At 42.8% G+C, this 20195-nt stretch overlaps 1 protein-coding gene across 9 annotated transcripts; it reads left to right on the forward strand.

The window, feature by feature from the left end:
- The first annotated feature begins 6707 nt into the window (after window positions 1-6707).
- Window positions 6708-19804, forward strand: LOC143820742 (uncharacterized). Of its 9 annotated transcripts, none has more exons than XM_077303935.1 (5): window positions 6708-6747; window positions 13803-13981; window positions 14933-15019; window positions 15580-15641; window positions 18645-19804. In XM_077303935.1, exons 3-5 carry the CDS (start codon window positions 14976-14978, stop codon window positions 18944-18946), a joined length of 408 nt encoding a protein of 135 aa, XP_077160050.1. In that variant the 5' UTR covers window positions 6708-6747; window positions 13803-13981; window positions 14933-14975; the 3' UTR covers window positions 18947-19804. The 9 variants fall into 9 exon arrangements, 5 of the variants coding, with proteins under 5 accessions (XP_077160050.1, XP_077160051.1, XP_077160049.1 ...); XM_077303936.1 differs by lacking the exon at window positions 6708-6747 and adding an exon at window positions 7455-7604; XM_077303934.1 differs by lacking the exon at window positions 6708-6747 and adding an exon at window positions 8235-8321.
- The last annotated feature ends 391 nt before the right edge of the window (window positions 19805-20195 follow it).

Raw genomic sequence — 20195 nt, forward strand, 5'->3', positions numbered from 1 at the left:
TGTTTTAGGTTCCTGAGCACAGTGGTAGACTGAGTCTAAAAATATTGGATCACATGAGACAAAGGGGAAAAAACACATAAATGGAGAAAAGGCACAATTAAAATTTTTGCAAAAGAAATGTATATTTCTTAGTAATTACAGTGTACATACACTGTACATATTAATGGCAGTATGCAGTAGATACTAAATGTAAATACAGTTTGTTATAACTTCTGAATGTATCTGGGTTTTCTTGGGATAAAAGTGAGGGGGGGGGATCCCAGAAAAGCCAGGATATATTCCAGAATTACTGGTAGATCTCCCCATGTCACACAGAACCTGGGACAAGCTTCTCCTGAAGTGAATTTTCAACTGCAGAAAAAGCCATCCCAGCCAAGATCTTGGCAGAGCAGAGAGAGACCTCCCCACAGCATTCAGATCTTAGGGCCAGCTTTTCTGCAGTATGGTTTAAGCTGGGCAGCAGGAAAAGCCAATCCAGCCCCAGGATCAGGTTGGCATTTTAAAAACTGGTGTTATGCTTATTAGGAACGTGAGATTTCTGAAAAATCCCAGATCTCAATACCAAAAAACTTTCAAATCCAACATATGCAAATTGAAAACTACATTTAAAAAAAATTGCACTCCCCTATTCATAATTAAAACCGCTATATACATGCACATACATGTGCGTGCATGTGCAAACACATGCACATATACATGGAAAGCTTTGTGATGGAAAACCCCAAGCCAAGAGTCCTGTATCTGCAATCACTATGAGCAAGTAGGGTCTATTCTTTGCAGACCTTCCTATGAGACGTGTATATTTTTTATGGTGGTGTAATGACAGGTATCCCAGGTTGAAAAATCTGGTTTGGTTAAAAGCCAGAAACAGTCACAAGACACTATATAATAATATTGAATCGTGTCAGAATGTATCTTGAAGATTGGAGTTAATAAAAACAAATAAGATTTCCAATATGAATGTGAACTAATGAGATATAACACTATACCTCAAAAATATTCCTTCTTTCACTAGTTAGTCTTTTAATAATAAAAACCTTTAACCTTTTTTTAACCTTTTTTCATTTCAGATTATGGATTGTGGTTTTATATGACAGGACTGATTTTTGTTGACAAAAGATTGCAAGCTTTCTAAGCCTTCTGCCCAGAGCTAGGCTTTGTGTAATGAACTTTGTACTACAGCAGAAGCTGGTCTGCTTATCCCTCAATGAGATGGTTGTGGAAGCCCATTTCATTTCACACACAGATATGAAAACCTAGGAAACCCACACAGGAAGCAAATGTGTCCTTTTAAAATGCATAATTTTCTCCTGTAATTTTGCATTTAAGAAGCACCCACAAACTGATGTCTCTTTTAAAGCCTTTTAAAGAAGATGAGGGAAATGAGACAGCAGGGAGATAAACATTCTGTGGTAAAAAAAGGGAGGGGGGTAAAGGATGGATCAGGTTAGCAGGAGTACCTGAATCCGGGCCATGTCCATAATCTCTTCTTCATATTATTGAAAAGTGATTTATCAAACACTTTGACATCTAGAAACCATATCTAGATATATTGAATCTGTAGCTATTTTTAATTGAGATTTGGGTTTTGCTTGCCTTGGTCTTTTTAGTTTTGTTCACCAGCCAGGAAGAGACACACCCTCAACCACCACAGGGGATAATTGTTTAATTAAACAACAGCAGCAGCTAATTCAAACCCACTTAAAACGTTTGCTGAAGCACATTCCAGGGTCCAAAAGAGCAATAGTTTTCAAATGCTGCCAAGGGACACCATGATATGGCGGGGAATAAACCCAGTTTACCTTTTATTCAAAATCATTAAAATATATATTTGAAGCTACATCCCTAAATAAGTTACTTTCTAAAGGAAGAAGGGCTTTACAGTCTCTTGCAACTGTTCCTGGCTTTTAATGTTGCAAATTCGGGTGCATGTCATTACATGACCAACTGGCTTAAAAGAAATACATAAGTGCAACCATTCAGGGGCTTATCTAGATTAAGCAGCCAAAGTTGTTTTCAATGCCAGCGGTTTAAAGTGGGAGATGCAAAGGATGAACAGCAATCTGCAAAAGCCAGAGTTCATGGTCTGAACTCCTAAATCCAAGTTCAGCACTCCATCCACTATATATGTTTTAATGGGAATTTTAATGGGATTAGTTGTTGTGACCCGCCTCTCCCGACAGGCTCGAGGCGGATCACAACAACTAATCCCATTAAAATAAATCTAATAATAATAATAATAATAATAATAATAATAATAATAATAATAATAATAATAATAATAATAATAATAATAAATCACACTGCCTCTGCAATGAAGGAGAGTTATATATAATATATATAATAAATTTTGGTATAAAAACAAAACTTAAGATAAGAACAAGAATTGTGTTTCTTATAATTACTGATGTTACTGGCAGTGCCTGACAGGCAGGCTCTCTCAGAGGTCTAGCCCAAGTAATTTCAAGCATTTGAGGCTGTTTGCCATAATGTAATAAATGGAGAGAGTGTTTCACATTTTGATCTGATAGGGATATGCTTAAAAACAACTTGTAACGCAAATGGAATATCCCCCCTAAAAATAGTTAACAAATATTTAACAAATATTTAACCTGAGCACAGTCTGCACTTACTTTATTTATTCCGTTGTGGATCCTGCTGAATCCAGATTGATTGGAACTTGAGTCTTCCTCTCCCTCCCCCCAATTGAAACAGAAGAGTGTTCTGCACATGATTAGGGAAGCTCAGAAGGGGGGGGAGCCAAGTGGAACAGGAACCTCTTTCTTTCTTTTCTGTTTCAGTGTGTGTGTGGGGGTGGGGTGATTGGAGACAGCAGAGGAGAGAGAGAAAAACCCAAGAGACAAATCTCTACTGAGAAAAGCTTCTGCTTTCTGGAGCTTCTGCTGAGAAAAGTTAGGGCTTCCCCTTTAAGGCAAGTTAGGGGTTCCCCTTTAAAACCTGGTCAAATGGCCTTCCTGGCCCCCCTCCCCTCTGTTAGGCCTCAGCTGTGGAGGCCCCCATGACAGTACAGGAGTCTCTATAGCTATGCTAATAATTGTTGAAAGGGGAACTGGGAGTGATATTTTCTTATCCATCATAAAGTATGGTCTGAGTGCTGGAAAAAAGAGATCTCACTGAAACTGAGGTGCAGACATTAACTTTCAACAAGTTATTTATGCCAAAAGGCAAATCCATTGGCTTGGATTTGTGAATTATAATGCTGACCCTGTAGGGTTTCTAAGGCAAGACACCAGAGGTGGTTTACATTCACTACCCTGTTATTCCTTGGAGTTCTCCCATTCAAATGCTAGCTGACCCTGCTCAGCTTCTGAGATCTGATGAGATTAGGGTAGCTTGGGCTATCCAATAGGTCAAGTATCGTACTCATGATAGCTCAAATAAAATTGATTCCCCCGTCCTCCAGCCCCTGAGGTGAAAACACTGCTATTCCCTGTGACAGATAAACTGCTAGATGATTGTTATGGCACCAGGTGATATTAGAGCTGGAGTCCAGCCTTGCTGACTTGGGGAAAGGGGAGTATGGGAAAGGGAGGAGCCTCAGGAGGTATATAACACAATAGAGACCACTTTCCGAAGTAGCCATTTTCTCCAGAAGAATTTGTCTCTGTTGGCTGGATATCAGTTGTCATTCCAGGAGATATCCAGGCTCCACCTGTAAGTCAGCAAACGTAGTGGTTTTTCCTCCTGTTGCAAATCTGCCATAAAGCAGATTTGAGTTTGTGACAACAATGCTCAAGGCTTTTGCTCTCCTGGTGATGCATTATCAGTGATAAAATCTCAGATGAAATACATCAAGACGCAGGTGCATTAACTGAAGCTTGTCTGGGAATCTACCTTTATTCAGTAAATTATGAACAAACATAATGGGGATTTACTACTCAAATAACACCAAGGGCCACTTACAAAGGAGGAATGGTGCTGCTGATGTTGTACTGACTGTACACTTCCACTTCTGAAAAGCTTGGGTGGGGTTTAGATATCTTCATAATTACATGGTTAAGCCCACGGGCAGTGGTTATTCTCCCAAGAGGCCGCTGGGCAGGCCTGAACCATTAAGAAGCTTTCTTCTCATTTCAGGACAGATTTCCCCAATGATCAGGAACTTTGGACTTGCAACTTCCAGCACCGCATGTAGATCTTCCCTAAATTAATCTGTGTTCTGGGCTCCATTCTATCAGGGTGTGAGGAAAGAACACTTTGTGGCAGGGTATTTTCTGTACTCATTACAGCTTTATGGAAGTATTTCCCTGTGGCCTGTCTAGCACTGTCTCTTTTTTCTTTGGGAAGACAGTTAAGCGTTTCCACAAAGTTTTTAAATCCTTTAAAGGCCTTCATAATTATCTGTGATTATTTTAGAACAGAGATCCCCAAGCTTTTTTTTGAGCCTGTGAGCATCTTTGGAATTCTGTCACAATGTGATGGGCACAACTATAATATTTATTTGTTTGTTTGTTTATTTGATTTTATTTTTATACCGCCCTCCCATACGGCTCAGGGCGGTTCTCATAAAACATTGCAGGGATAATACATAGAACAGCCTAAACATATAACACAGTCATAATAACATCAATAATAATCCAACAGTGACTTCAAACAGAATGACAATTTCGACAACTCCCCCCCCCCTCCCGGGAGGTCAGGCTGCTTCAGATCATGGAGGAATATCTGAGGGGGGACCAATGGATCCTGTTGGGTCAGACATGGTGATGACTCAAGCAAATGCCTGGTGGAGGAACTCTCTTTTGCAGGCCCTGCAGAATTGTGGGAGTTGAGGCAGGGCCTTGATCTCTTCAGGGAGTTAATTCCACCAGACCTTAACTTTCAAAAAATGACTCCCACAGGAGGCAGAACAGGGAGTGATACTTTGCTATCAATAGTAATTATGCTACTTCAGCATTTCAGGCAGATGTTTAAGAGAATACCTTTTAAAAGAAACATGTTGTTAAAATTATTTTCTTAAGCACAGCTTACTTTAAGTAACACAATGAAGACCCATGTGTTATAGAGGCAGCTCCTGCCAAAGCAGGTTTTTGAAGAATCTACACCAGGGGTAGTCAAACTGCGGCCCTCCAGATGTCCATGGACTACAATTTCCAGGAGCCCCTGCCAGCATTCGCTGGCAGGGGCTCCTGGGAATTGTAGTCCATGGACATCTGGAGGGCCGCAGTTTGACTACCCCTGCCCTAGGGGGAACCCTGGTTTTAGACATGCAAGTTGAAAGTTTGCTGAAAGATTTAATCTGATAGTTTTCATTATAGTTTATTGTTACTGTTATGTTTTCAATTTCTATAAATTATATTAAGTTTTATTTTAAATATGAAAGAGCACACCCTGTTGCTAATAAAATAATAAAACCCTGAGACAAACATAAACTAAGAGGCTAGGGTGTTTGTTTGGTTTTTTTTAAGGAACATACTGAATTTATATAATCAATATTCAGAAGCAATTATAAAGGTGTAAAATAAGTTCCACAAAATAAGTTCCACACCCTACAGTGATCTGATAATCTGCTCACACCCTTTGAACAGAACTCACGCCCTCTGAGATCCTTTCCACAGGAGATTCTAAAGGTTGTTAGCTTTAAGGGATTTTCGTATTCTCAGAGATAACATTTCCTTGGCTGCTTTTAGAAACTCTCTAAATACAGACATTACCTGTATAGTCAGACATTTTATAAAATATTATGATATGAAGCACTCTTTGACTTTGTGAGTTGTAGTTCTGATATAAGCTATATACTGGGGGAGGGGCCGAGTATGTATGTTTCTCTACTATATATAACAACACAATCCTTCAGTGTTTAGTTTTTAAATCCTGGAAAACATTTCTTCAGGTAGTGATTGGAGATACAAGGGACTAGAGTGTAGACATTTATGGTCACATTTCATACTTTATCTAAGTGAAACAGCAGAGGTCCTATTCTGGTGCTTAAAAAGCTAAATGTGAACTTAGGAGGTGAGACTTATTTAGCTTCTATGACCCATGACATTTAGTTTAGAAAAAAATGTAAGGGGAGACATGTTGGGGCAGTGGTCCCCAACCACTGGTCCGGTGACCAGTACCAGTCCGTGGATCAGTCAGTAACGGGCTGTGGCTCCTCCTTGTCCTCCTCCCTGGCTGCTTTCTCGGGGGCTGCCCTGCCACTTTGCTACCGACTCACCATATGCTCTCCAGCGGCTGCCATGGCTGGGGCTCCCCCTCAGTGTGGCGCAGGTAAGAAAGCAAGTGGAGCAGGGACTCAGGCAGTAGCGGCAACATTCCTCGGCAAAAGACTACCCTCCCCCAGGCGTCAGTAAAATTGTCAAGCATTGACCAGTCCGCAGTGATAAAAAGGTTGGGGACCACTGCTCTAGAGATTGGCCTCCTGTCTGACTCCTAGTGTGTTGAGAGATTTCCCTCCCACCCCACGCCAAGGCCAGTAACAGGCATGCCCTCCTCCCCAGGCAACTCAGGTGAGCTCTTTGTGATGTCATGTCGGTCTCCAGTGTCTTTCTCTGGAGGATGGCCCCCTGTTTGACTCCTAGTGTGTTTAGAGATTCCCCCACCCCGCCAAGGCCTGTAAGAGGCATCCCTTCCTCTCCAGGCAACTCAGGTGAGCTCTTTGTGATGTCATGTCAGTTGGTCTCCAGTTTCTCTCTGAAGGTTGGCCCTCTGTCTGACTCTGGCCCTCTGTCTGACTCTGGCCATGGCTAGTAGCAGATATCCCCTCATCTTCAGGTAACTCAGGTGAGCTTTTTGTGATGTCATGTCAGTTGGTCTCCAGTTTCTCTCTGGAGGTTTGCCCTCTGTCTGACTCGTAGTGTATTAAGCCCAGTCAGAGGCATCCTTCCTCTCCAGGCAACTCGGGTGAGCTCTTTGTGATGTTATGTCAGTTGGTCTCCAGTTTCTCTCTAGAGCAGTGGTCCCCATCCCCCGGTATGGGGACCGGTACCGGTCCATGGATCAGTTGGTACTGGGCCATGGCTCCTCCTCATCCTCCTCTCTGGGCGCTGCCTTGGGGGCTGCCCTGCCATTTTGCCGCTGGCTCACCTATGCTGCTCTCCAGTGGCCACCATGGCTGGGGCTCCCCCACGACATGGCACTGCACAGCTGATGCTGGCAGTGCTCGCTGCCAAGGCCAGTAGAAGGCATCCCTTCCTCTCCAGGCAACTCAGGTGATCTCTTTGTGATGTCATGCCAGTTGGTCTCCAGTTTCTTTCTGGAGGTTGGCCCCCTGTCTGACTCCTAGATATCCCCCCCCCCCCCCATGAAGGCCAGTAAGAGGCATTGCTTCCTCTCCAGGCTATCAGGTGAGCTCTTTGTGATGTCATGTGAGTTGGTCTCCAGTATCTCTCTGAAGGTTGCCCCCCTGTCTGACTTGTAGTGTGTTGAGAGATTTCCCCCTCCCCCCACACCAAAGCCAGTAACAGGCATGCCCTCCTCTCCAGGCAACTCAGGTGAGCTCTTTGTGATGTCATATGAGTTGGTCTCCAGTATCTCTCTGAAGGTTGGCCCCCTGTCTGACTTGCAGTGTGTTGAGAGATTTTCCCCTCCCCCCACGCCATGGCCAGTAACAGGCATGCCCTCCTCTCCAGGCAACTCAGGTGAGCTCTTTGTGATGTCATATGAGTTGGTCTCCAGTATCTCTCTGAAGGTTGGCCCCCTGTCTGACTTGCAGTGTGTTGAGAGATTTCCCCCTCCCCCCATGCTAAGGCCAGTAACAGGCATGCCCTCCTCTCCAGGCAACTCAGGTGAGCTCTTTGTGATGTCATATGAGTTGGTCTCCAGTATCTCTCTGAAGGTTGGCCCCCTGTCTGACTTGCAGTGTGTTGAGAGATTTCCCCCTCCCCCCATGCTAAGGCCAGTAACAGGCATGCCCTCCTCTCCAGGCAACTCAGGTGAGCTCTTTGTGATGTCATATGAGTTGGTCTCCAGTATCTCTCTGAAGGTTGGCCCCCTGTCTGACTTGCAGTGTGTTGAGAGATTTTCCCCTCCCCCCATGCCATGGCCAGTAACAGGCATGCCCTCCTCTCCAGGCAACTCAGGTGAGCTCTTTGTGATGTCATATGAGTTGGTCTCCAGTATCTCTCTGAAGGTTGGCCCCCTGTCTGACTTGCAGTGTGTTGAGAGATTTCCCCCTCCCCCCATGCTAAGGCCAGTAACAGGCATGCCCTCCTCTCCAGGCAACTCAGGTGAGCTCTTTGTGATGTCGTGTCAGTTGGTCTCTAGTTTTTCTCTGGAGGTTTGCTCCCTGTCTCACTCCTAGTGTGTTTAGAGATCCCCCCCACCATGGCTACTAGCAGATATCCCCTCATCTTCAGGTAACTCAAGTGAGCTTTTTGTGATGTCATGTCAGTTGGTCTCCAGTTTCTCTCTGGAGGTTTGCCCCTTTCTCACTCCTAGTGTGTTTAGAGATCCCCCCCCACCATGGCTACTAGCAGTTTGCCCCCTGTCTGACTCATAGTGTATTAAGCCCAGTCAGTGGCATCCCTTCCTCTCCAGGCAACTTGGGTGAGCTCTTTGTGATGTTATGTCAATTGGTCTCCAGTTTCTCTCTAGTGCAGTGGTCCCCATCCCCCAGTACGGGGACCGGTACTGGTCCATGGATCAGTTGGTACCGGGCCATGGCTCCTCCTCATCCTCCTCTCCTGCTGCTGCCTTGGCCCCCTGTCTGACTCCTAGAGATCCCCCTCCCCTCCATGAAGGCCAGTAAGAGGCATCGCTTCCTCTCCAGGCAACTCAGGTGAGCTCTTTGTGATGTCATGCGAGTTGGTCTCCAGTATCTCTCTGAAGGTTGGCTCCCTGTCTGACTTACAGTGTGTTGAGAGATTTCCCCCTCCCCCCACGCCAAGCCCAGTAACAGACATGCCCTCCTCTCCAGGCAACTCAGGTGAGCTCTTTGTGATGTCATGCGAGTTGGTCTCCAGTATCTCTCTGAAGGTTGGCTCCCTGTCTGACTTACAGTGTGTTGAGAGATTTCCCCCTCCCCCCACGCCAAGCCCAGTAACAGACATGCCCTCCTCTCCAGGCAACTCAGGTGAGCTCTTTGTGATGTCATGTCAGTTGGTCTCCAGTTTCTCTCTGAAGGTTGGCCCCCTATCTGACTCCTAGTGTGTGAAGGCCAGTCAGAAGCAACCCTTCCTCTCCAGGCAACTCAGGTTAGTTCTTTCTGATATCATGTCTGTTGGTCTCCAGTTTCTCTCTAGAGCAGTGGTCCCCATCCCCCAGTACGGGGACTGGTACCGGTCCATGGATCAGTCGGTAACGAGCCGCAGCTCCTCCCCACCCTCCTCCCCAGCTGCTGCCTTGGGGGCTGCCCTGCCACTTTGCCGCCGACTCACCTTTGGTCCTCCCCAATGGCCGCTATGCCTGGGATTCCCCCTCAGCGTGGCACTGCACAGCTGCTGCTGGCAGCGCCCCCCCCCCCCCCGCGGGCAGTGGGAAGTCAACAGCGCCGGCAGAAAATCAGGGACTCAGGTAGGGGCAACGTCCCTCGGCATAAGACTACCCCGGGCCTCAGTAAAATTGTCAAGCGTTGACTGGTCCCTGGTGATAAAAAGGTTGGGGACCACTGTGTTAGAGGTCTGTACATTTTTTGCATGCTGTGGAAAAAGTGGACAGGTTAATATTAGAACCAGGGATGATCCACTGGAGATTCAGGACACACAAAAGAAGTACTTCTTTGCCTGGCACATAATTTAATTGTAGAATTTTTGGCCACAGGACATGGCTGCCGATGTGCAAAGCTTCAACGGGGAGTGGGCAAATTCATGGAGGGCAAGGCTATCAATGGCTACTAATCATGATAGATATCTCCTCCAGTGGCAGGGGCAGTCTGCCTGCTTGTATGAAGCTCATGGGCAGGACAATGCTGTTGCAGGCAGCCCGTTAGCCATGGTGTGAACAGAATACAGGAATTTGGTCTGATCTAACATGGCTCTTCTTACATTCTTATATTTTAAAATCTACAAATCTGAAAAGAGAGTGATTATCAGGATAGATTTTTATTATGCTTATCTGTTAGGAGCATATATCCTTATGAGGTTAAGTCATATAACGTTAAATAAATGCATCATAGGTTGCCTACAAATCATTCCTTCCAAGCTGGCAATTTGTCACTTTGACATGAACTGCAGCATGATTAGGTTCCCTTTTTCATTGTGATAACAATTTATAAAGATTTAGGGAACAATTCATTGGGACAGTTACCTGTGGCAGAAATGAGATCAGCTACAAGCCAATAGCACAGTCATGTGCTGCACAGCTAAGCACCTTTGATTTCAACAGGGCCTAAGAACACAGTTGAGTATTGTAGCAGCAGTGTTGAGTCTGCAGGCCTTTGGGGAATTTTGTGAATGGATAGTGATTTAATTACAAAATGGCTGCCCTAGGGACAGGACTAATCACAAAATGTTAGGTGATGCCACAACATTTTGGGTTTCAAGCCACATGTCCTCATATAATGGAAGTAACTGTCTTGTAGGTGCAAAGGTAATGTTTACTGGACTATTCTGAAACATCTCCTGCCTTCAGAGAAGTGGTGGAAAGTAGGATCAGCTGTTTGTTTCATGGGAAAGATGCTGTTTGGTTTACATTTCCAAGGAAGATGGGAGCAGTTACTCACTGCATGGAAACAGAAGCAGATTTTAAATCTTAGAAAGCCAGTCTGGCGTAGTGGTTAGGAGTGCGGACTTCTAATCTGGCATGCCGGGTTCAGCCAGCTGGGTGACCTTGGGCTCGCCACAGCACTAATAAAGCTGTTCTGTCTAAGCAGTGATATCAGGACTCTCTCAGCCTCACCCACCTCACAGGGTGTCTGTTGTGGGGAGAGGAAAGGGAAGGTGACCGTAAGCCACCTTTAGGGTTGGGCGCTTTGGACACCGAAGCACTCATCCCTATTTGAGTCTCCTCCAGGTAGATAAAAGTAGCATATAAGAACCAACTCTTATTCTAATAATATCTATGTTTATAGCTAAGAACAGGGTCAGTTAAGGTTGTCAGGTCACCCTTGGCAGGGGATAGGGTGGGGTAGGGTTACCAGATCCAGGGTAGAAAACTCCTAGATTTGGGAATATATCCTGGGGAGGGCAGAGCCCTTAGTGGCGCACAATGCCACAGAATACACCCTCAAAAGCACACAAGAAAACTGATCTCTGTACTCTGGAGATGAGTTGGAACTCTGGGGGATCTGAGTCTACTGCCCGGAATCTGCTTGAGCAGAAATAAATAAATATAAACAAATAAATAAATAACATCTGGAGGATTCAAGGCTGTTATGCTCTTGCCTGGGATGAGGTCAGTGTTTGCTACCCAGTTAGCAGTTAGGGACCCATTGTTACATTTCACAATGGAGAGAAAAAGGATTTCACAGAAACTGGATCACCACAGAAAATCATGCTGGTGTAGAAGCAGCTCCAAAATTGAATAACCATATTGAATATGGTTGTGTTTGATGATATGGTTGTGTTTCAATAAGCTACCAGTTTAAATGCATGTGCATCTAAGCATCCAGTCTAAAAGGCACTGGCTTTGTATGTGTTTTCTTTCTGAATTCTTGCTCCTCCAAGCAAAATAGTGAAACAAAAAAAGTAGTCAAAGCACTGACACTACTTAAATACACAAAAAGAAATTCATGTTAGCTTCTTGTCTTTACTGTACTTGTTTAAGATAACAATGCAACATGTAAACATGAAAAGGTATTCTTCCCTGTATGAATTCCAGTTCCCTTCACAAAGTCACATGATTCTTATGGCCAAACCACGACTGAGATTTATTCACTAGATCATTTATGTTTCCAGGCAACACTTTATGACAGTTGTTGAAGTATCAAAATATTGCAGGGTAGCTATGGAAGCTCCATCTACTACCTTCCCTCAGATACAAGATTTTCCCTTAATTTCCTTTCTCTTCTGTGACTCAGCCACCCTAGTTATCAGTGTTCTCCTTTCCTGAAGAATCCTGGATGTCCCACCCTGTCTAATATTTTGGCTGTTTGTTCAACCTGAGGGAAGGAATGGAAGCCCCCTTTAACATATACAGCTTAAATAGTACACAAAAAGTTTTTGTATTCCAAATTAACAAAATATTATATTCAGCAGAAGGGCAGGGAAAATCAGGGGTAATATTCCTGAGATAACTCACTATAGATAACTCTGAGGTAAAAATCAGTACATATGAACTTTAGTTCTTCTGTTTCAGGCTAATAAGAGTACCTTAAGCTATTCACGTCTTTATGTTGAGAGGCTTTTGTTCCAGTGTTTCCCCAAACACTTAAGTACATTTTCTTTGAGTATTCTTTGACTTGCTTAGTTTCCAGAAGGCTGGTACATTCTTTCTAGTACCCCAAACCCTTCTGTTGTAACACCAGTATTCGTCTTGAGTTTTTAACAGAATCTTAAGGTGTCTAAAGGTAGTTTCTAATGATACCGGATCTCTGCACTTTTCAAATTTAGCTCCCTGTTTGATTGGATAGGGAAATTCTTCTCTCACTAGAAGATCTATCCCCTTTCTTTGGCCCGAATGGAAGTCTTCGCTTACTTCCCAAACTTCCTAGCCAACTTTTCCTCCTGTCTGTATTAAACTGTTCTCAGTCAAGGCTGATTGTCAAAACTCTAGTACTTGACTCTTCTCTGCTAGGGCTTATTTATTTATCAAATGGCATATACACTATATCCAGGAGATCTGAGGATTGTCTGTCTAGCCAACAGGCAAGGGACGTTTGGAAGTGGTTTTGCCATTTTCTGCCTCCGCATCATGACTTATAGCGTTCCTTGGAAGAAATCCATTTAGATATTTGGAGGTCTCCCATTTAAATACTAGCCAGGTTGGTTGTTCTTAACTTCTAAGATCTGACAGGATCAGGCTTGCCTGAGCTATGTAGGTAAGGACTCAGGTTGGGCTGAAATCAGATTGAATTCTCCTCTGCATCCTGTTCAGAAGTCTCTTTCTGTTCAATTGATGTTAACCAAACAGATTGCTTGGAACAGCATGTCACTCAAGGCTCTCTGTCTCTGTGAAGAATTAGCCTTTCACAGCCCTTTATCTGTTTACAAAGCACTTCTAAGCTTTTAAAAGTGCAGTCCATCACAGTAGCTAATCAGAATGTCGTTATTGCTATCTTGTTGCTAACAGCAATTGAACAGTGATGTTGGGGAAGGTTGAACCACAGTCTAAAGTTCCAATCCCAAAAAGCTTGCACAATGTTGTCAGTCAATTTGGTTGGTCCTAAACAAAGGGACTATGAGGGATTTGCAATTTATAGAGTTTTTAAATGGAATGCAGGATTATATTACCAGGCTTCATTGGATTAGATAGTGCTGGCTGCAAGACACTTTTCAAGATATACAAGGAGCTACCAGGAAGGAGGAGCAACAAAATGGCTACTCTCCCTTTGAGAATATAAAAGCCCAGAGCTGTATGGAAAGGCGGTATAAACATCTAAATAAATAAATAAAGGCATCTTCTGCACTAACTGGGACACAAAGATCTCTTGAAAGTTGGGTTAGGATCATCTCCACCTTTCAGCTCTAATTCAGCAAGTGAAAGTCAGTTGGTTGACCCCAGCCCTCACCTGCACTTTTGGAGTGCCACAGAAGGCAGCTGAGGACAAATTTATAGGCTAGGTGGCAAAGTACACATCTCCTGGCTTGATGTCAGGAACCTGTTGATATGAAGTCCTTGTAGGACTTTTCCTCAGAATATGGGCATACAGCTATAATGTCTTCCCAAGAGACACTTCTGGGTGGGGCTGCAACATGTACTTCAGACTCTGAACTGCCAACAATGCTTTGTTTGATTTCTAGGAACCTGACCTCGAGCTGAATCATTTATTGATTTATTGATTTATTTCTGCTAACTTGACTTTGGACTGATTGGAACTGATATCACTGACACTCTAGGATTTCGCCTGACCCTCTACAGTAAGAACTACCTGAAGCATCCCCAAGGTCATTACCAGGTTCCAGAAGCAAATCTGTTCCAGGTAGAAGTGACATTGTCCTTGCTCTACCCCATTTCCCCTACCACTCAATTGCGCATCATCAGGAAAAGGAAGGGTGTTGGTGGGAGTTTTCCCATTGATAGTGGACAAATGGTAGCTCTGTATCTGGACTTGATCTGACCTGCCAAGAAATGATTGTCCAAGTCTATGCCAGATCAACTTGCTAACTCATCTGCAGCTATAGCCTGTGATCTTGCATACCATAGCCACTAACATTTTATAACTGAAAATAGGCATCTCAATTTCACATGAGTCTTAAAAGTAGAGACACCAAAGTGATGACAATTGGGCTGTCTGGCAGGTCAATTTATTAATGAATTTGAAAAGCTACCTTCAACATATTCTTTTCCATGCTGAATATAAAGTGTTCTGAGGCATTCACTTGAGTCCGACCAACCCAATAACATCCACTGGTTCCCCCCCCCAGACATCCCCTCCATGTCCTGAAGCAGCCTGACCTCCCTGGGGGTTGTCGTTCTGAGTTGTCATTCTACTTGAAGCCTCTGTTAGTTTATTGTTGATATGATATTTATGACTGTGTTATGTGTTCAGACTGTTCTATGTATTACTCCTGCAATGTTTTCTGTGAACTGCCCTGAGCTGTATGGGTGGCATAAAATTTAATAAACAAACAAACAAATAGACAAATAAATAAATAGAAATACTTCAAATCAATACATTTTTCAGGGGTTTTTCAGAATCAGAGTAGGAGAGCTGAGGGTCTTGCTGAAATCACAACTGCATATTTGAAGAACATGCTCCAGTAATAGATACAAAACATAAATGTACAACTAAACACAGGTGCAGTTGCAGGCACGGTTAAGAGAACTGCAGTCTGCTATGCACCATGGAACTTACTGAAAGAACTGTGGCCATTGTATTTCAGATTCTCTGTTAGTAATGTATAATGTAATTTTGAATTCTACTCTCTAGTCCCAGGACAAGATAGCTGCCAGCTCAACTTCCACTTGAAGGAATGTTTCATACTTGTATTAAGAGAGATGGGGTCAGCAGTAAATGGTAGGGTGGTATCTGTTGGCAGTTTTATTTCTCATATGTATTTGTGAACTACAACTGAATTCGAGGAGTCTGATTGGCTGGTTTAGCAAAGAATTATCATATGGCTGTATTTGGATGCTGTGACACAGTTTACTAATGTAACAGGATTAACTTTTGCTTATATATTCCCACTGTCATGATGCTCAATTCATAGTCTGATGAAGGGTGCTTGCACTCGAAAGTTCACACCTTGAATAAATCTTTGTTGGTCTTAAAGGTGCTATTAGACTCGGATTTTACTGTGCTAAATGTTTAATGTTGTCTATTGGTATCCATGGCTATTTTGTCGTGTTTGAATTATTTTTTATTTTTTAATTCTACTTTTCTCATTGATTCTCATGAAGTAGCCATGGTTGTTATTTATGTAACCAGTGTGGATGGAAAATGAACAATTCCAGATCCAGATGGAATTACAATCTGTTGAATTCTTGTATTCTTGTATTTTCTATGTTATTGCTCCATGTTTCTGAAGCTGATTTTGTGACTATTATTTTTTACTTTAAAATCAATTACACCATCAGGATGCCCTTTCTGAAGATGCAAAGCACTACTGAGGCTTCCCCAAGTGATGGTCTTTTAAGTGGTAAGTTATCTGTTCTCCCAGGATTTAAGAACTGTCTCTTCACTTTATAGCAAAGGAGTTTATAACGAAATAATGAATTTTTAGAAAATGGTAATTGTTAGACTTTGTCCTTACCAAGAGTCAGCCACTGACTGTCAGAAAAGGGTTAACTGTTTGTTGACACTTGTTGTTGCTAGTGGGGACTGGCAAAGAGGGTCATGTGATTTGTTTATTGGTATATATACACCATTTTACACCATTACACATTTTTTCTCACATAAGCAGCTGTAAAAGGGAAAGAAGGAATTCTCCTTCCTCCCTTTGTTCTCTAAACTGCTTTAGGAAGAGAGGGAAATCCATCTTGAAGATCTACCATGTAACAGCTAAGGTTAAGAGCTCAGTCATGAGCTGTAGGAAGCTATGCATTTTCTTGTTTTGTATCCCAGTTCCCTGACCTTAGTAGTTCTAGGAAAATACTTGATTATACTTTAAGACTGCCACGTCTGGTCTCATCATTTATATTAACTCTGCTACTTTTATATACAAAATACCCAACAGTAATGGGGAAGGAGAGATGGAAGATGCTAACAGGTGAGATAATTAGAATATAATGGAAGAACAGCATGACTTTCTCAAGAACAAGTCACATCACACTAACCTTATCTTTTTTTTTTTTTTGAGCAAGTTACTACCTTACTGGAGCAGGGGAATGCTGTGAATATAATTTATTTCATTTTCAGTAAAGTTTTTGATAAGGTTTCACATGATATTCCTGTTAACAAATTGTTTTCTGTTGCTCCAGAGGAACGGGCCAGAACCAATGGGATGAAATCAAAAAGAATTTTTGGCTTAACATCCAGAAGAAGTTCCTGATAATAGAACAGGCTTCCTTGGGAGGTGGTAGATTCTCTTTCTTTGGAATTCTTAGAGCACAGGCTAGATAGCCATCTGTCAGAAATGCTCATTCTGTGAACTTAGGCAGATTGTAAATGGGTGGACAGAAGGGATTGTTTCTGAGCTTGGCTCTTGTGGCCGTCTCTTGCATTTCTCAGGGAAATGCTGATCGCCACTTTGGGGTCAGAAGATGAATTTCCTCCAGACTAGACTGACCAGAGGGGGGGCATTATCTGTTGGCCTTCTGGTTTACTCCCCCTCGGACTGTCAGGTTTATCTTTTTTTAATTAAGATGTCATTAATCTTTTAATAATATTATATAAATATTTTTTATCAATCTTTGTTAGCCACCCCGAGCCAACTATGGGAAGGGCAGCCTATAAATCAAATTTATAAATAAATAAATAATGCAACTATTGGGAAGAAGATACAGATTTAGTGAACACCCTTTATGACACTGCCTTAATCTCTGAAATGAAAGATGCAACTAAAGCCTGTTAAACCTTTGCACAAAATAAGCCCACTAGCACCCTGGCCTAGAATTCAGTTCCAAGGGATTTTTTTCCATTGAGATGATAACTAACTGGCTTCTCTCAGTCACATCCTGATGCAAACATGAAAGAGAAATGAATGTATCAGCTAATTGGTGGCCGTTTAAGGTCTCTTGTCACTGTTTCTCAGAAAGGCATAAACAACTTTGGCGTTCTGCTCCAGCTCCAATTGTTATAATTATCATTCAGCCTGAGCTGTGTCCCCTGAGCTTCAGTTCAGCTTGGTATTCTTAGCTTCTTGTTTTGCTGTCTTCACATTATCTGTAGCGCTTGAAGGAGACTCTCTGAGATGTTCATTCTTCTCGATTTCTTGGGATGCAAAAGGCAATTAAGATCTGGTTTCTTCTCTCTCTTAGGAACTGTATGTTTATTTTAAACCCAGGCCTTGACACTGTACAACTCCAGCAAGATTCTTTAAAAATGATTAAAATGTGAATACTATGTATACAACAATTAATTAAAACTACATCTCAGTCAACCCTGAGAGTGATTTTTTTTAAGATTACCGAAAATGTTGGATCCGACTTTTGACCAGTCTCCTGAGTAATGGAGTTCTCTAGCTGTACAAAACAGGCAACAAGAACACTTAATTGTATGCCCTTGCTGTTAACAACACAAAATAGTAATTATCAGCATAAAAGGAATGACATTTTAAGATAGCAAGTAAATACTGTGTCAGAAACCTGCCTTCTGTTCCACATTTAGAATGTCACATGGGTCATCCCATCTCACCAAGGATAGCTCAAATCTGGAGAAAATTTAAAAAATGGCAATTAAAATAAAGGTTTGCATGATCATCCCTATAAAATCATATATTCTAATAGTGAAAGTGTGGCCCCATTTGTGGATATCTAAATCCAGAAATCAGGGCCACACAGAAAGTAAACAGATCCTTCTGCAAAATGGCCCCCCAAATTTGCAGAAAAATCTGATACTAAAAACAAACACATTTGGAGGGGGGGGTAATTCCCCTACAAAACAAAACATCTGAGCAACTGCAAACAACTCTCTTACCTCCTTCTCCTTTGTCAGCAGGCCTGGGAGGGAGGGGGAGCACAGCAGCAGTGATGGGGCATGACCCAGTGGGCCTACCAAGAGCTGTGCTGGGCATGCCACTGAGAGCAATGATGGTCAGGGGGGAAGCCTCAGCAGCCCCACTGGGAGCCTTGCCAGACTCACCACTGAGAGCAGCAATGGGGAGAACTCATCAGGGCCAGGCCTGGCAGCAACCACTGGGATACTTGATACTATCTAAACTGGATGACTCACCTGGGCCTGACTGCTTGCTATTGTTCCATAAAAGCCACCCTATGAAACCCAATGCAGTATAGCAGGGCTTCAGAGTACGGTCTGGGAAACCCAGGCTCAGATCACCACTCTGTCATGAAAGCTCACACAATGATGTTGAGCTAGTCACATATTTTCAGACTTAGCTACTTAACGGGCTTATAGTGAGGATAAAAAAGGAGAGGAAAATTATGTAAGCTACTTTGGTCCCCATTGCAGGGTATAGATCATTCTGTTTGTTCAAACCATAAAGTACAACAGAACAGGATCGTTGTCATTGTTATTTTCATAGGTTTGCTGTCCAGACAACCTGCACTGCTGCCTCTCAAGAAGCATATGACCATCCCAGAGAGAACTAGTGCTGTACTTCGGTCAGGGGTATACGATAGCTGCACTTCTCGGCTAGAACCTCCAAACAAGCTCAAGAGGCATACGTCAAGCGTCAAGCACATGCCAATTGTCAAACTAATTGGAGGGATCACACCTGAAAAAATACTAAATGAATGTCATGCCTTTTTGACTGACCATTTTTCTACTCGCAAGAGCAGGACAGAGATATGCTACCAAAATGGTACTGCTCCGTCTTCCCCTTAATGCTCCCTATGTAGGCCAGTGTGGCCCAGTATATAAGGAGACCTTATATTCGTTGAAGTAATGGCTAACAAAGTGCCAAACAAAAATGTTCTTACAAGTAAACCAAGGAGCATCAAATGCCTGTCTAACGTTACTCTCCTAGCAATCTGTGAAGTCAGCTTGGGTGGGAGAATGAAATTTATTTAAGGCCCTGAGTGATGATTTGAACATGAAGCTCTCAAAGCTGATTAGTTTAAGTACATGGTCTTGGACCAGAATATAAGAACTTAAACATAAAAATAAAACTGATGAAACATGGTAAAATATATACTCTCAAATTTAAAAGTATTTCCTATTCTTTTGGCAAGCTTGAATCACATAAACACAGAATTTCACAATCTGTAAGAGACCTGAGGCTTTTCCTCTGATAGAAGTTCTTTAGTCCTGTCTGCATTTGATTGGCATGGCATCATGGCCAATAGTGGCTGAATGAACTTTGTTCCAGCTGTGTCATACAATGGACAAGAGAAGAGGATATGCTTCACTGACTCCACCTCTTTTAGTGTGCGACTCCCAAAGCTAAACCCAACACCTTGGCCACAAATCACACGGGGGTCATTTACCACGTTGTGAAAAGTTGTCTCTGTAAGAAACGACAATAATGTATTACATATGTATACTTTTATACTAGCTTAGATAGCTTTTGGGTTGGATGCCAGAGTATGAAGGAGTGAATGTAATTAGTGAGTTGATAGATCCTGACAGGTGTACAAATGAACTGCCGAAGCAGCACTAAAGCTGCCTTCAGGCCCAGCACTGATATTTCTGGGCCACAGTCACCTCATGTCTTTATAAAAGCTTAGATGGGTTAATGACAAGGCATGATGCACTACTGCCCACTTCAGCTGCTAACCCCACAAAGCAGTCCTCACAGGAGTTCCTGAAAACAAGCATAGCCAAAGATGGGAAATACAGCTCTTTTCAGCAGTTCCAGTGACTGAACAGAGTAGCAGAACAAATGGGACTTTGAGTACAAATTCAGTCAAACACACTCATGGCAATTTCCTAGTTGGTAATGTAAACAAGGAAATATGTGTGGGAAAGTTTGGGGGGCATGTCAGGAAAGCAGGGTAAAAATAATATAAATGTGATGAGATGGGAAGCCAGATATGTAGGCTGCTCCCCTCCCCCTCCCCACCATCCCAATGATCACTGTTTAGAGTTGCCAGCTCTAGGTTGAGAGATACCTGGAGATTTGGGGAGTGGAAAC

Source organism: Paroedura picta, chromosome 11 (assembly GCF_049243985.1).
Source record: "Paroedura picta isolate Pp20150507F chromosome 11, Ppicta_v3.0, whole genome shotgun sequence".
NCBI lineage: Eukaryota > Metazoa > Chordata > Lepidosauria > Squamata > Gekkonidae > Paroedura > Paroedura picta.